Below are 15,128 nucleotides of genomic sequence, written 5' to 3'. Positions count from 1 at the left end.
GAAACTGGCCCAAGAAAGGTGATGGCTGATCGGCGAATGGGGGCGGGGCAATGAGCCTCCCAACTAGACTGATCACCTGGAATGTACGAGGGGTCAACGGGCCGGTCAAGAGGGCACGCGTGTTTGCGCATTTGAGAGGACTGAAGGCGGACGTGGTAATGCTGCAGGAGATGCACCTTAGAGTAGCCGACCAGATTAGATTGAGGAAAGGTTGGGTCGGACAGGTCTTTCACTCGGGACTGGACTCGAAGACTAGAGGGGTCGCGATCCTGATCAACAAACGGGTGGTGTTTTAGGCGGGAAGAATAGTTTCGGATGTGGGAGGCCGATACATTATGGTCAGCGGGAAATTGGAGGGGGTGCAGGTGGCACCAGTAAATGTGTATGCACCAAATTGGGACGATGTGGAGTTCATAAAGAGGATGCTGGGGAAGATACCAGACCTGGACTCTCACAAGTTGGTCATGGGAGGGGACTTCAACACAGTTATTGACCCTGGTTTAGACCGGTCAAGCTCAAAAACGGGCAGGGTGCCAGCAATGGCAAAGGAACTAAAAGGGTTCATGGAGCAGATTGCTGGGGGGGGGGGGGTTTGGACCGGACCCATGGAGATTTGGGCAGCCGAAGGTGAAGGAGTTATCCTTCTACTCACACGTGCATAAAGTGTACTCCCGGATTGATTTCTTTATTCTGAGCAGGGCTTTACTGACAGGGGTGGAGGACACGGAGTACTCGGCGATCACAATCTCAGACCATGCCCCGCACTGGGTTGACATGCAGGTTAGTAAAGACAGTAAGCAGCGCCCGCACTGGGAAGCATTGAAGGCGGTGGTTAGAGGGGAGCTGATCTCGATACGGGCCCACAGGGAGAAGGTAGACAGGGCAGAGACGGACCAACTGGTAAAGGAGATATTACAGGTCGACAGAAAGTATGCGGAGACCCCAGAGGCAGGGCTTTTAAGGGAACGGCGGAGGCTACAGGCGGAGTTTGGCCTGTTAACCACAGGGAGGGCGGTAGAACAGCTGAGAATACTTGCACAGCAGCTTAGGAAGAGGGAGGCAGCCAGGGAGATAGGGACAGTAAAGGATGGAGATGAGAAACTGATTAGAGACTCAGCAGGGGTGAATAAGGCGTTTAAGGAGTTTTACAGTAGGCTGTACAGGTCGGAACCCCCAACGGGGCCGGAGGGGATGAGGCACTTCCTAGGGTCTGAATTTCTCGAAGGTGGACGGGGAACTGGTAGAAGGGCTGGGGGCCCCAATCGGGTTGGAAGAGATAGCGGAGGGTCTGAAAGCCATGCAGCCGGGTAAAGCCCCAGGGCCGGACGGGTACCCAGTGGAATTCTATAAAATGTTCTTGGAATATTGGGGCCGTTGTTGATGAGGACATTCAATGAGGCAAGGGACAGAGGGGTGCTTCCCTCGACGATGTCACAGGCCACGATTTCGCTGATCCTGAAGTGGGCCAAGAACCCGGAGCTGTGTGGGTCCTACAGGCCGATATCCCTATTGAATGTGGACGCCAAACTGCTGGCCAAAATTTTGTCCTCTAGGATTGAGGATTGTGTTCCGGACGTTATTGGGGAGGACCAGACTTGGTTTGTTGAGGGAAGGCAGTTGGTGGCCAATGTGAGAAGGCTGTTAATCGTGATCATCATGCCCCCGGATGGTAGGGTGGTGGAGGTAGTGGTCGCAATGGACGCAGAGAAGGCCCTTTGATCGAGTAGAATGGGAATATCTGTGGGATATTCTACAATCTTCTGGACCCAGGAAGTGTAGAAGATTGTAGTTTAGTCGGGCAGTATGGTCGGCACGGGCTTGGAGGGCCGAAGGGCCTGTTCCTGTGCTGTACATTTCTTTGTTTGTCTTTGTTTGTCTTTGTCTTTGAGGTGCTGGAACAGTTCGGATTTGGGCGGGACTTTATTGACTGGGTTTTAGGCTCCTGTGGCGAACGTACGGACGAATAGGACAACATCGAACTATTTTAGGCTGCATTGGGGAACGAGACAGGGATGCCCCCTCGCCCTACTGTTGTTCGCGTTAGCCATAGAGCCGCTGACAATTGCACTGAGAGCCTCAAGGGGCTGGGCCGGGGAAGGGGGGGGGGGGGGGGGGGGCGGGGGGCGCGGTAGAGGATGGAGCACAGAGTCTCGCTTTACGCAGACGACCGAGGATTCTGGGGAATTTGGCTGGTTTTCGGGGTATAAACTAAAAATGGGGAAAAGTGAGATATTAGCAGTCCAGGCGAGGGTACAGGAGAGGCGACTGGGGGAGCTGCTGTTTAGAGTGGTAGGGGGAAGCTTTCGGTATCTAGGCATCCAAGTGGCGCGGGAATGGGAAAGGCTGCACAAACTAAATCTGGCCCGACTAGTAGACCAATTGAAGGACGATTTTCGGAGGTGGGACGCGCTCCCGTTGTCACTAGCTGGGAGGGTGCAGACGATGAAGATGACGGTCCTCCCGAGATTCCTGTTTGTGTTTCAGTGTCTCCCCATCTTTATTCCACGGTCCTTTTTTAAACGGGTCAACAAAGTGATCACTGGCTTTGTCTGAGCGGGCAAGACCCCGCGAGTAAGGAAGGTGATGCTTGAGCGGAGCCGGGGAGAGGGCGGGATGGCGCTGCCAAACTTCAGTAACTACTATTTATGGCGAATATAGTCATGATCAGGAAGTGGGTGATGGGGGAGGGTTGGCATGGGAGCGTATGGAGGCGGCTTCATGGAAGGGCACCAGCTTAGGGGTGTTGATAACGGCGCCACTGCCGTTCGCACCGGCACGGTACTCCACCAGCCCCGTGGTGGTGGCAGCCCTGAGAGTCTGGGGGCAATGGAGGAGACATGGGAGCAGAGGGAGCATCAGTTTGGTCTCCAATCTGCAATAATCACCGGTTTGCCCCGGAAGTATGGAAGGGGAGTTTCGGAGTTGGCAGAGAGCAGGGATTGAGAGGATGGGGGATATGTTTATATTTTATAGAGGGGAGCTTTCTAAGTTTGAGGGAGCTGGAGGAGAAATTTGGATTGGCGAGGGGGAACAAATTCAGGTACCTGCAGGTGCGGGACTTCCTACGTAGACAGGTTTCAATCTTCCTGCTCTACCACCAAGGGGGATACAGGATAGGGTAGTTTCCAGAGGGGAGGGTCCCTGATATTTACAAGGAACTTATGGGGTCAGAGGAGACGCAGACTGAGGAGCTGAAGCACAAGTGGGAAGAGGAGTTGGGAGGAGAGATAGAGGATGGTCTATGGCGGACACGTTGTGTAGAGTCAACGCCTCCACAACATGTGCCAGGCTCAGCCTGATACAATTCAATGTAATTCTAGGCTCACATGACAGTGGCCTGGATGAGCAGATTCTTTGGGATGGTAGATAGGTGTGTAAAGTGTGCAGGAGGGCCAACGAACCATGTCCACATGTTCTGGACATGTCCAAAGCTTAGGGGATTTTGGCAGGGGTTTGCAAGTCCAGAGGTGGCGATTTTCGGGGTGTCGGAAGATCCGGGAATTCAGGAGGAGAAAGAGGCAGGCGTTCTGGCCTTTGCTTCCCTGGTCGCCCGGAGGTGGCAGCTGTTCATTGACTTCATTGCAAAAAATTAATCGTCAGCAGATTGGGGGGGGGGGGGGGGGGGGGGTTAGTTTAGCTCAAAGTAGGGGGTTAATAAAGGTGGGACCTGTAAGGGAGGAGGACGGCTTTTGCATTATGCTTATAGATTCATGTACATTGTTTATTTTGTTGTTGTAAAACCAAAAATACCTCAATAAAATGTTTATTAATAAAAAACAAATAAACCATAACAAGGGAAATGCCCAAGCGAAAAAACATTCTGCAGCTTTCCCTGCAAACCCTGCAAATATTAAATAGCCTCAAGGGAAACTTCTAAATGAAGCCAGCAGCATAAATTCACGCACAATAATTTTCCAAAATGACTGCTCCATGGTAAAATAATGATCACCTTTATAACATCAGTGAAACATAGCAATTTCCCGTTTTAAGATTCCACCATCATCCTTGTTCATTCGCAGTTCCAAGCTGCCAATGTTTTATAGAGGTATAAATTAGATCGATAAATCCTAGAACGGAAATTATGAAATAAGGACTGATGATATCACCCTCTATTAAACCCATCACTTGCATGGCTGCATCCTTGCTAGGGCAGGCACACCTACACCCTCACTTATTCCTGCTGGACGTTGCAGTGAAATTTAAATGAAGTATAAGACTGTTGGGTCCTCTTTCCATTCCCAATATAACCTCTGACTTTACAACTTACCAACGCATCAGAACTTCAGGGCTGTTTCTGTACTTGCATAGAGAGAAGTGTCAAAAAGGGAGCTGTCATGAATTGCAGTTCATGGTTAAAGAAGAGAGAAGCTAAAACTATTGATCACTTTCTTTACAGAATGTTTGCTTGCTTTGCTGAGCATAAAATAGGAAATGCAGCACAGGCGCAATCGTCAAGAAACTAGCATGAAGACTGTTTTAGAGGGGTTTCATAACACACCCTTGCACATGAAAGCTCTAGTGATTCTCTAACAGACTGCAAATGACACTACCGCTACAATTGTTTAGTATACTGTGCTAAGCACTGTCCAGTGGTACAGCAGATAGTGGTACACCAATAATTCAGTATTGATTGGATAAATTTGCCTCAGGACAGCACCATATTAGGTAGGTGTTTTTAACTACTTTTTTCTGTTTTCTATCCCCCCCAAAAAAATTTAAAAGCTGAGTGAATTCTAATATCTGATTCTAAACAGAACATTTCATGATTTTCTTTTATTCTGACATAAATAATTTAATATTTGTTTTGTAACGTACTGTACTTTTACTTCTCCAGTATAATGATGTGCAAATTTAAAGATCAACCTTTTCTGTGAGATATTTTAAAACCGACATTTGAATTGTTTAGCACTGTACATTTCTGAAGGCAGCAATGTCAAAATGGTTATGTGGACTGTAGATTGAAATTAAGGCCCTATTCCAAGGATTTATTACCCTCTGAAGTTCAGTCTCTAGAGCAGACAGAACATAAATTCCGTGCTGCAATTCAGAGTGCAAGCAAACTTAGAGTTTATACTACAAACAATCAATTTATTCTATTAAATACGCAAAAATAAATTACAACTTATTGAACAAATTTGTGGCCCTCTGGCTTCAGTGCTCTAAGAAGCAGCTTTTCATTTTAACCTTGTTGAGTTCATTCTGTTCAAATGGTAGTTTTAGTTGTTTCTAGTCACTGCGAATTAAGTCCTATTCTCTGCAATAGGACTGGAACATGTACTTCATATTTTGGTTTTGAGTCAGGCAGATATGAGTTTAATTATGTTTTTCTTCCATCATTGTACTATGTTCATTGGTTTTGAATGGAGAGAGGGAGAGAGTATCTAAAGAAATTGACTTTAATTATTATACCCATTGTGTAGTAGAAACAATGAGCGGAGCGTTGAAGTCCTTACAGGCATATTTTCGTTGATATCGGGCTGGATTCGTCGTTTGGGAGACTATGGGGGGATTCTCCATTACCGGAAGGCTATAACGTAATCGGCGATCAGAGAATCCCTGTTTACGACTGAATCGGTGACGGCGCCTGTTTTCGGATGCTCTGCCCGCACCAAAACGACGTCATCGAGAAGTATGCTGCACGCTGTTGGGACTGCCTCAGGACGTTCCCTGAAGACCCTCCCCCGATGGGCCTAGTTGCCAATGGAATTGGGGACGTGTGCGCTCAGTGTTTGGGAACCCTGCATGGCGGCTGCGCACTGTGTCCAGCGCCGCCACTGTTGGGGCGGGGGGAGCCGTGCTTCTGGCCGGGGGGGGGGACTTCAGCGAGGGGTGGGGGGTGGCGAGGGGTGTCCAGGAGGGCACAATCTAGCAGGCCGGGTCCGCGCGCGACTTCAGCCATGTTGTACAGCGCGACTGCTGCAGGTCGTCGTCATGCGCGGCCACGGACCTAGCAATTCTCCAGGCGTTGAAATCAGGAAGGCCGTGCATTTTACGTGGTGTGGTTGCTAGCCCCTTACCAGTCGGAGCATCAGTGCGGGGGCGGCACCAACCTTTTTGTCGTAAAACCAGACACATCCTCCGAACATAGCCTCAAAATCAGAGAATCCAGCCCTATGTTCTCCAGCCAGAACTGAATTGCTTGTGGTTCACGCTGGCGCTGTGAGTGGCGCCCACAAGCAATTCACTCTCCCAAGCCATGCAAATTTATGTTTGGCAGGGATTGCAAGAGATTCCGTCGCGAATCCCGTTATCGAGCTGTCATTTTGTGCAGGTGGCCTGATGGCATAACATAGAACCCTCCATAACAGAGACCTTCTCTGTCTCCACTCTTACCCCCACCCCCAACCCATAACAGAGACCGCTCCTATCAGCCTCCCCTGCCTGAAGCTAAAGAGCAGTCCAGGCAGAAACAGTGAAAAAAATCACTGCTTCTCCATTCACCTGTCCCTTGGGAGGGTCTCAGATATGGGAGATGGGGGGTTTGCCTGTTATGGGGCAGTCCCTGATATGGGGGGGTCTCTGTAATGGGGGGTTTAATCAGGGTTTCTGATGGGGGAGGTGAGGCGGACAAGATTTGCATTGTGAGGGGAGGGAGACCCACTGATGGACTTTGGAGGCTGCTACCTTAAATACCTAACCCCTTGGCCCAGTGCGTCCGCGCCAAGCTGGCAAATACTTGCATCAATCCATGCCCACATGAATCCCGGCCCACAGGGCTGGAATTCACAAGGCGTAGAGAATCCAATGTCCAGCCCACGAACCTCGATGCCACCTCCACCGGGGGACCAGAATATCCCAAACGGATCTGCACCCATTTCTCCGCCACATCGAAAAACCCGCTGCGGGTGGCAGAGAATCCCTTCCACTATTTCCTCAGAGTGGAAAAAATAATTTGAGAACCAAATGTATTTGTATTTGCTATTTTGATGTAGCAGATTTGACTAAACAGTAAAGGTCTTATTGTTGGGATGGAGTTAAATTTAGACTGTCAAAACAAATATACTCTTTTCCTTCATTTCACCGAATGAAAGGGAATAAAATCACATAATGGTTTGCAATATTAACTGCTTTTACCACGCTTTTGAGAATTTTCTATTATTGTTAGATGTTATTATCATATTGGTCTCTAGATCACCATGGATTTATCGCATTGCCTTAAATTTCAGTATCTGCATTTTTTGGTACCTTTATTCGTCAAGTTTCATGTTAAAGATTAGTGCATGGTAATTGCTTGTGTCTATAGAAGTTTATGAAATCTTATTTAATGCAGCTCTAAATGTTTGTATTACATTTTTTGTATCGTGAATTTAAGTACATGTATTTCACAAGAGTTTGCTTTAAAAGAAGCAAAAAAAGAAATAAACTTTAGTTTGTGCACACTGCTCACCTTGTGGTAATTCAGAGAACTGTAACTGGAGAGGAACACTTGCTCAACAGCCATGTTGGAGTAACATAATCTGCCTGAGCAATACATCTAACACAGTCTTAATGTGAATTTGATAAGGGAAAAATTGTATTGCTGTCTGTTGGTGTAGAGCAGATTAAGGCAAGGAAGATTTGACTGACCTATCGCATGGTATAATCTGGAAAAAAGGAAATCCCCTTGTGTAAACGTATTTTACTAAAAGTGCATCAAAAGAAGTATTTTGATTGTGTAAAACTGAACTGTCAGTAAAATGTTTGAAATTAGCAGGACACTAAATGCTGATTTATTAAATAATGAGGTAAGGTGATTTTTTTTGGCAAGCATTTTAAGATATTGTGCATAGCTCTTTTGAATTAAAGATAATTATTATAGTATTCAGGTAATACATTTAAGAAGTCTTAGATTAATGTGATACTTTGCATTTTATGTTCAATAAATTCAATACGGTTGTCGTGTTCTATAGGCTGTTGCTGGAAGATTATGTTTAAGGCTTCAAAATGCTTTGGAATTGGCAGTACTTAATGCTGAATTAGCTGGAATGTTGTTTGTGTGAGCTTGATGGCAATTGATGCTAAGATACTCAACCTTGGACGAATTCATGTTGATCAGAGAACCGCTAAAAGATCATGCTGATAGCAGATAACTGAAGTGCAGAATCTCTGTATAGTTTATCATTAACTGATCACTTTTTTGAAGAAAATGAGCCATTGCAATTTCGTATGTGGAGATGTAATCTGGTTGATCATAAAAACAATTGCTTTGCGAAGGCAGATAATAGCTTATAATGGAAAATATATGTTCCACCAACTACTGTAAAGCACAAAGAGAATACTGACAAGAAATGCACTGGACACAAACTAAAATTGTTCTTCGCTTCCCTGTATTGTTGCAAAACATTTGGCTCGTACTCCTGAAACTGTTTCGCTGGGTTGACTTCTTGAATTATGGCGTGCTGGTGCACAGGATCATGAATTTGTCACAGGGTTCTATTTCTTACTTAACAGGCTGAAAGATATTATTTTGATTTCAGGAAGATATGCCAAGTATTTGTTTCTACCTAGTAAGTGTTTTTTTATTGTATCTTCAATTGTTAAGTTGTTAGATATACATCCTGCATTTCTGGTACTGGTATGATTGCTAAATTTATTTGTATTCTTATAAGCAGTAGCTGTGACTTATTTATGTTAATTCCAATTTATTTTGTATTGGCTTTTCTTGAGAAGATTTGTTGTCAACTGTGAGCAGTTCATCTGGCTAACTGTATTTGAAGGATACAGTTAACATGCCGTTTTGCATGTATGGTTAATAGCCAATGTAAGTTGACATAATAGGATTTGAAAGATACTATGGTATAGAATTTTTTTCAATTTGGACATGGGCTAGAACATCATTGGGGGGGAAAGATTTGAATATCATATCAAACACTTTCATTTTGGAAAAATAAAGATTCCAAAATAATAGATTAAGGGAAAATAGTTACTGGTACCAGAAATACATTTGGTTTCTTTCTGTAATTTTTATATAAAGTCGTCTGTGAACCCCAAGGCTTTGCATTAATTATGCATGTCTTGAGAAAGCAACTGTCAGAGTAGATAAGGTAGTTGAAACACTTTAATTTTAAAGCTCTGTTTGCTTGACAATGGATGTGAGATGCAAGCATTGATGCATGGCTGAGATATGACATCTTGTCTTCGGCAGATTGCATATTGAAGATGTGACTTGCAAATTTATTGTAAACAAAATTCAGTGAAAATTTGTGTGTGTTGGTTTCTTAGTCTCGGCCTAATTACTAGGGACATGGTGCGGTTCAAAAGCTTTTTTCTGTTGTGGATAGAGGTCACCGCATCATTAACATCGTCAATCTGGTAAAAGCTAATTTCAATAGTGGCTGATGTCATGACAGCCTTTTATTTTTCTAGCCAATCAGAAACAAGCAGTAGTGACAGATGGTCCCATAAATGGGAGTAAAAGGGTAAAGCAGCCAGCCAATTCTCTGAGCTGATTTGTTGTTTCCTGCAGCATAGATTCAGGACTGCTTTATTCTTTTGTTTTACACAAACACTTTCACTGTGCTTTTGGATCTTAACAGAGAAATTGAAATATTATAAGTCTTCTGGAGATTTCAAGTACGATAAGATCTAATCCTGTGCAATAAGAATGGTTATGGTATGTACTAGGACTTGGTATATTTTAATCTACTTGGGAAATGTACCAAAATGGTTCAGTTTATTGTACATTTTATGAGCGCATTAATGAAAGTCTATTTGTGTGGAAACAAACAAAATTAAAAACCTAGTTAATATTCAGGCCTCAGAGTGAGGGGGCCAAAAAAATCTGTTCAATGGTTGCAATGATTTCAAGGATGTGATTTATGTAAGCACCCGTACAACCACATATTGTATTTCAAAGAGTTTTCAATCGTGACCTCATCAGAGAGGAGGAGGCTTGTGTGCTGTACTATGTAGAATATGTTGAATTGTTGTAAATCGAAACATCAGTGTTGCAGAGAAGGCATGCCTGCTTTTTACACAACGCCCTTTTGGTTTTGATTCAGTGAAGACTACAAATTTCTTGCTAATCAAAAATGGAGTGGGGTGGTTTAAAAATGGTAGGTGTTTAAAAGATGTGCTATTTGCCTCAGCATCTGTAACATTTTCTTTGTTTAGTACAGTATTTGAAAACATACAGTCTTTGTGAGTAGAGGAATGTAGTTTAGCTTTTTAAGCGTATTTATTTTGCAGATACATGAACATCAAACCTGTCGTGTTCATAAGCATTTATGGGGATGCAAACAGAATAGATTATTCATTTTTTTCCTCTCCATTCAGTTTGTTCGGTGGGCTTTTTCCGTCAGATACTTGTTTTGATGGGTGTAATATAAATAGGATTAGACTGAACAGCTGAAATGAAAGTGATAGCTCGAAAGAAAAGCCTGCGAAAGGTTGCCAAGGAAACAAGCTAAAGGAAGCTGAACTGAGAGCAGGTGGCAGTCATATGGGAATAGCATGAAGCGAAAGTAGAACAGGCACTGTGATTGTCTCTCCCATTCTGAGAGTCACAACTTTAATTGTTTCAAAAAGTGTTAATTATATTCCAGACTGGAGGCTAGCTCAGTTGAAGCTATTATTTGACATCTGTGCCTTAAGAGTGAATGGCATTTCATTGACAGGTACATCCATGTAGAAAGAAAATCCAAAGTGGAAGAAATTGTATGAGCAACGAAGAGAAATTTGGTCAAAATAAAACCTTTAACAGTAAATGGCGTGTATCACACTGCTGATGGTTGTTACAGTCATTACTGCAATTTTTCATCAGGCTATCTATCCTGTTATGTCTGCCAATAGGATTATTTGAACCTGGTGAAGATATTAATGTTTAGACCAATTTTAACATTGTAGTGGGTGTGTTTTGCTTTAGTAAAGAGGAATAATTAATTCTTCAGTTGAAATGAATACATAGGATGCATTCGATATGAGGGATTGGGGAAAGCAAACTTGACCGATTACAACTAAAGAAGGGTGAAACTGCGAACTCTTTGTAGAATGTTTGTGCAATGAGTTATTTTTATCCTTGTTAAATTTGTAGATTTGTTTTATTAATGATTTTGTAGTGTCCTAAAAGGAAGATGGGATTTACATTAGAGTGTTAGCGTAGATTGTGGAGGATTTCTTAAGGCCCAAAGATTAGATTTTGTTTATGTAGAACACCACTCCAAGATAAATAAAATACTCAGTAAAGATACACATTGATTTTTCTCATGCATTTATTCCCCTCTGGAATATGTGACAAGATTATTTCTATACCTGTATAATTATGAGTATTTTCTTTCAGAATGTTCTTGAACCATCAAAAGTTTATCAACTGCAAGTTAAATAGCAAGCTTAGTTTTTCAAAAATTCAATGCTAATTAATTTCTAGTTAAGTCATCCTAAATAAACAAATAATCCTAGAGAAATATAGCTCAATGAAAAATATTTCAAAATCATTGAGAACCACAGTTGGAATTGGTATTAACTTAATTTTCAAAAATTGCTGACTTGGTTTAGTAATCATCAAAATCTAATGGTGATCTTGTTCTAAAAATATTTTTCAAAGCATATAAGTTTTATTTTAACATTTTCCTATGAATTTGTTTTGTTGCATGGAGAAGTTAAAAACAATCAACCAAATTGTTTTGAAAATCTGTTGAATTTGTACGGTTACTGGAAAAGTTAACGTGTTAATTAAAAATCCAGCTGGGATATTTTGTAAATGTTTGATAGTATTAATACTTGTGTGAAAGGAGATTACAGGATGGATCATGAGGCTGAATGAGACTGCAATTAATCTTAAAATGCTACAAACATTTATAATTTATTTCCAATTAAGTTGTTTGTTGCCACTTGCCTATAAGAAAAAAATGTTATCTAATAACCATTTTCTAAACAAAATATAGCACACTAGTAAGTTAAACAGTATTGGAGCCCCTTCATCATCAAGTCAGATCAACCTTCTTCCTGCAGTTGGTATTGCTGAACTTTAGTTTTTGTTGCCAAGTAAATTAAATAAATTCAACTGGTCCTTAAATCAGTTGCTCTATGTAATAATATAAAGAAGAACTTTGCAAATTGATATGATTTTGAAACATATTGTGGGTAGTAATTGCAATACAATTGTGAATTCTGACTTTTTTTCATTGCTATTAGACAAGAAATTGTAATTCACTTTTCAATTTTATTTAACTGTGCCTGTGCATAATCCAAAGTTGTTTGGTTTTATTCATTTCAACCTCTCTTTTCTCTGACGGAACTTCTGTTCAATTTATGCAATTCTTACTGTGACAGATTTACTGTGATAGATCACACCATGTTTCAATTATGAGAACTGAATTTGATGTTGATGGCAGTATCGCAACTCTAGAAAAAGGCTAAAATTAGAATGACAGATTTGATGTATTCTGACCTCTGAGAATACTGTCTTTGGCTATACTAAATACATGACCTTTCTGTTTAATGATCGAAGATAAATTTGTGCCCCAATTAACTCCTCTCTTGAGGTAACTGATGGAGTCCAAAAGGTATTTCTCAAAATCCTCCACAAAATTATTGAAATGCTACACTGGTCTACACATTGTAACCCAAATTTGTGGATCAATTTTCCATATTCCTCCCTAACCCAAAGTTCTTTACCCTGGTGGAGAAAAGCAGATTTAAGCGCCGCATCTTTGACCAGATCATCCATAGCAACTGCTTTTTAAAAATATTTTCCCTCCCTGCCACCATTTTTCCTCCATAGAACTCTTGACTTTACAATATATTAACATTGTGCTTCACATTGAAATAGAAATTTGTTTTTAAAAAGCTATGATCCTTTGTTTCATTATACATTAACCGTTCCTAATTGAGCTAATTTGAGTAGCTAAGTTTACACCATCATTTTTCACAAACTCAAAATATGACACGACGTACAACAAATGATAATTAAATCCCTCCAAAGGTTTAGCCAAATTCATAGTTGTGTTCTTTTGTTCTCAAGAAAACCTGTTTTGTGAATGTGTAGCATATGTCATATGAAAAGAATGCCTATTAAAAAATAGGATATAAAGGATTACATAAATACAACTGAAAATTTACTGGTTCATTACCTAATGTTTTGGAATTTTTATTCGTTAACCTTTTTTTTCCAAATAAAAAGGGGGAGGAAGAGAATGACGTAAATGGAAATTAAAGTATTATTGCAAGGCAGTTACTGATAAACTGAAAAAAATGACACTAGGGAAGATTTCAACCATTAACACAAATAAAATACATTTTATTCAGTAATTTAAATTGTCTTTTTTGGCATAAAATGCAGAAGTGCTGGAGAGAGAACTGTAGACTAAGCTGTACCTGCTTCACCGATAATCAGATTGAAAAGCAGTGCTGTGCTTGTGATCAACTAAACAGTAATAGCTTTGCTGTGTGTGCTGCTGATGCCACAGTCCACAGCTGCACAATGGTAATTACATCTTGTCTTAAGTTTCATGGGGAAATTGTCGAGTTAATTTGAGTATGTGAGAAAGGGTATTTAAAAATGAGTCTAAATGAGGACATATTGTAATTTTAGGTACAATTTAGGGAGGAATACAGAAAATAGATCCAGAAATTTGGGTTACAATGTGTGGACCAATGTGGCATTTCAATAATTTTGTGCAAGATTTTGAAAAATATATTTTCTATCCCATCAGTTACCTCAAAAGAGGCTAATTGGGGCATAAAAGTCATATATTTTCCTAAAAAAGGAAACTGCAGGTTATTTTTTGACAAATTTGTACTACTGCTTTATCTGTTGAATGACGAAACCACTTCAACGTATGTATATGTGCAGTACTCCTCTTTAATTGTTGGTACATAAAGCCTTTCATTTACATTTAAAACCTGTTTATCCAAATGATAAATGTTAGTTACGAACCAAATGGAAGACTGCACTGAATGTGAAAGATTTGCCAGTGATGTTCGACATACACATTAGCTGCAAAATGTCTTTCACTTTGTAAAACTAACGGGGAGGGGGGGGGGGAAATCAAGTTAAGAAATAGAAAAAAACACGAGAATGAAACTATTTTGCACGGGTTAGCTTATGGTGCCTAGCTCCTGAGATTTATCACCACTGCGGTTTAAGATACGTTTTTATTATGACAACACTGATATTGGCTTCTTATTTGTTCATTTTTACAATGATCTTTCATAATGTGTCATTATCATGTTACATTTATGTGCCACTATGTAATAATATTAAACTCTGATCTCTAACAGAGCAGTTGCAATTTTAGCCAGCATTTCAAATGCTGACTTCGTTAAACAAAAACAATTTTTCATTAAGAAAGCTATTCAGATCATAAAACTCATTCGGAGCAATTTTAACTTCAAGTCATGTTATAAGGAATTGCCTGATTGGATCGCTGGGCCATGGTGCAGCCAGAGAGGATTGCCCATTCCACAGCGGACAACAGATCCAAGATCACTTGTTTTACACCACCTCCCAAAGCTAAAATCATTTCTAATGACCGAACAGACAAATGGACTACCTTGTATAGAACTGTGAAGGTTTACAGTACATAGTGGAGCACATTCAGCCCATCATGTCCATAACTTGCTCCTTGATAGAGCAATTCAGTGCTTAATCTACTGCTCCCTTCCCATTATATAGCTTTCTCTGTTTCAAATATTTATTCAATTTGTCTGTAAAAGATGCAACGATCTCAACCTCAACCACTCAAAGCATCCCTTGTTCCAACAACTTTGAGCAAGAAATCTTTCCAAAACTTTCTCCTCACTCTTTTACTGACAGTTTTATAATTGATGGCCTCCGGTCAATGACATTTTTTGTTTGCTCTTGATGTATGGGTGATGCTGGCAAGGCAGTATTTAATTCCCAACTCTAGTTGTCCTGAGGGCATTAAGATTCAACTACGTGGTGTGGAACTGAAGACACATGTGGCCCGGACCATATAGGGGCAGCATGGTTCCTCTCCCAAAGGGTATTAGTCAGTAACTTCCCAATCGGAGGAAATACGTTTCTATTGTTCAACCTATCAAAACTCTGCATAGTTTTTCTTTTAAATCTTGATTTCCTCTTAGTCATCAATGCTGCAGTGGTAGAGTACCAGTTCTTCAAGTCTCTTCTCATCGCATGCATTATTCTAAGTTGTACGGCCTCAATGCTCCCAATGTTTTTTTTCTAT

The 15,128-nt window shown here is 41.2% G+C and overlaps 1 protein-coding gene across 14 annotated transcripts in view; it reads left to right on the top strand.

Annotated features, from left to right (window-relative positions):
* elavl4 (ELAV like neuron-specific RNA binding protein 4) overlaps nucleotides 1-15,128 on the top strand; it is a 162,215-nt gene that overhangs the window by 48,922 nt on the left and 98,165 nt on the right. For 2 of the 14 annotated variants that reach the window (XM_072510926.1, XM_072510924.1), the window contains exon 1: nucleotides 9,411-9,592. The exons of 6 other annotated variants lie outside the window; for them this stretch is intronic. In XM_072510926.1, coding sequence (XP_072367027.1) covers nucleotides 9,584-9,592 — 9 coding nt within the window. In that variant the 5' untranslated portion in view covers nucleotides 9,411-9,583. Of the gene's footprint in view, nucleotides 1-7,661; nucleotides 7,725-8,447; nucleotides 8,487-9,409; nucleotides 9,593-9,861; nucleotides 10,035-15,128 lie in introns of those variants that run through there. 6 more of the 14 variants (XM_072510928.1, XM_072510922.1, XM_072510921.1 and 3 more) reach the window with 5 other exon arrangements.

This window comes from Scyliorhinus torazame, chromosome 7 (assembly GCF_047496885.1).
Source record: "Scyliorhinus torazame isolate Kashiwa2021f chromosome 7, sScyTor2.1, whole genome shotgun sequence".
Classification (NCBI taxonomy): Eukaryota; Metazoa; Chordata; class Chondrichthyes; order Carcharhiniformes; family Scyliorhinidae; genus Scyliorhinus; species Scyliorhinus torazame.
Note: the sequence above shows the minus strand (reverse complement) of the source record. Positions and strands in the feature narration are given on the sequence as shown.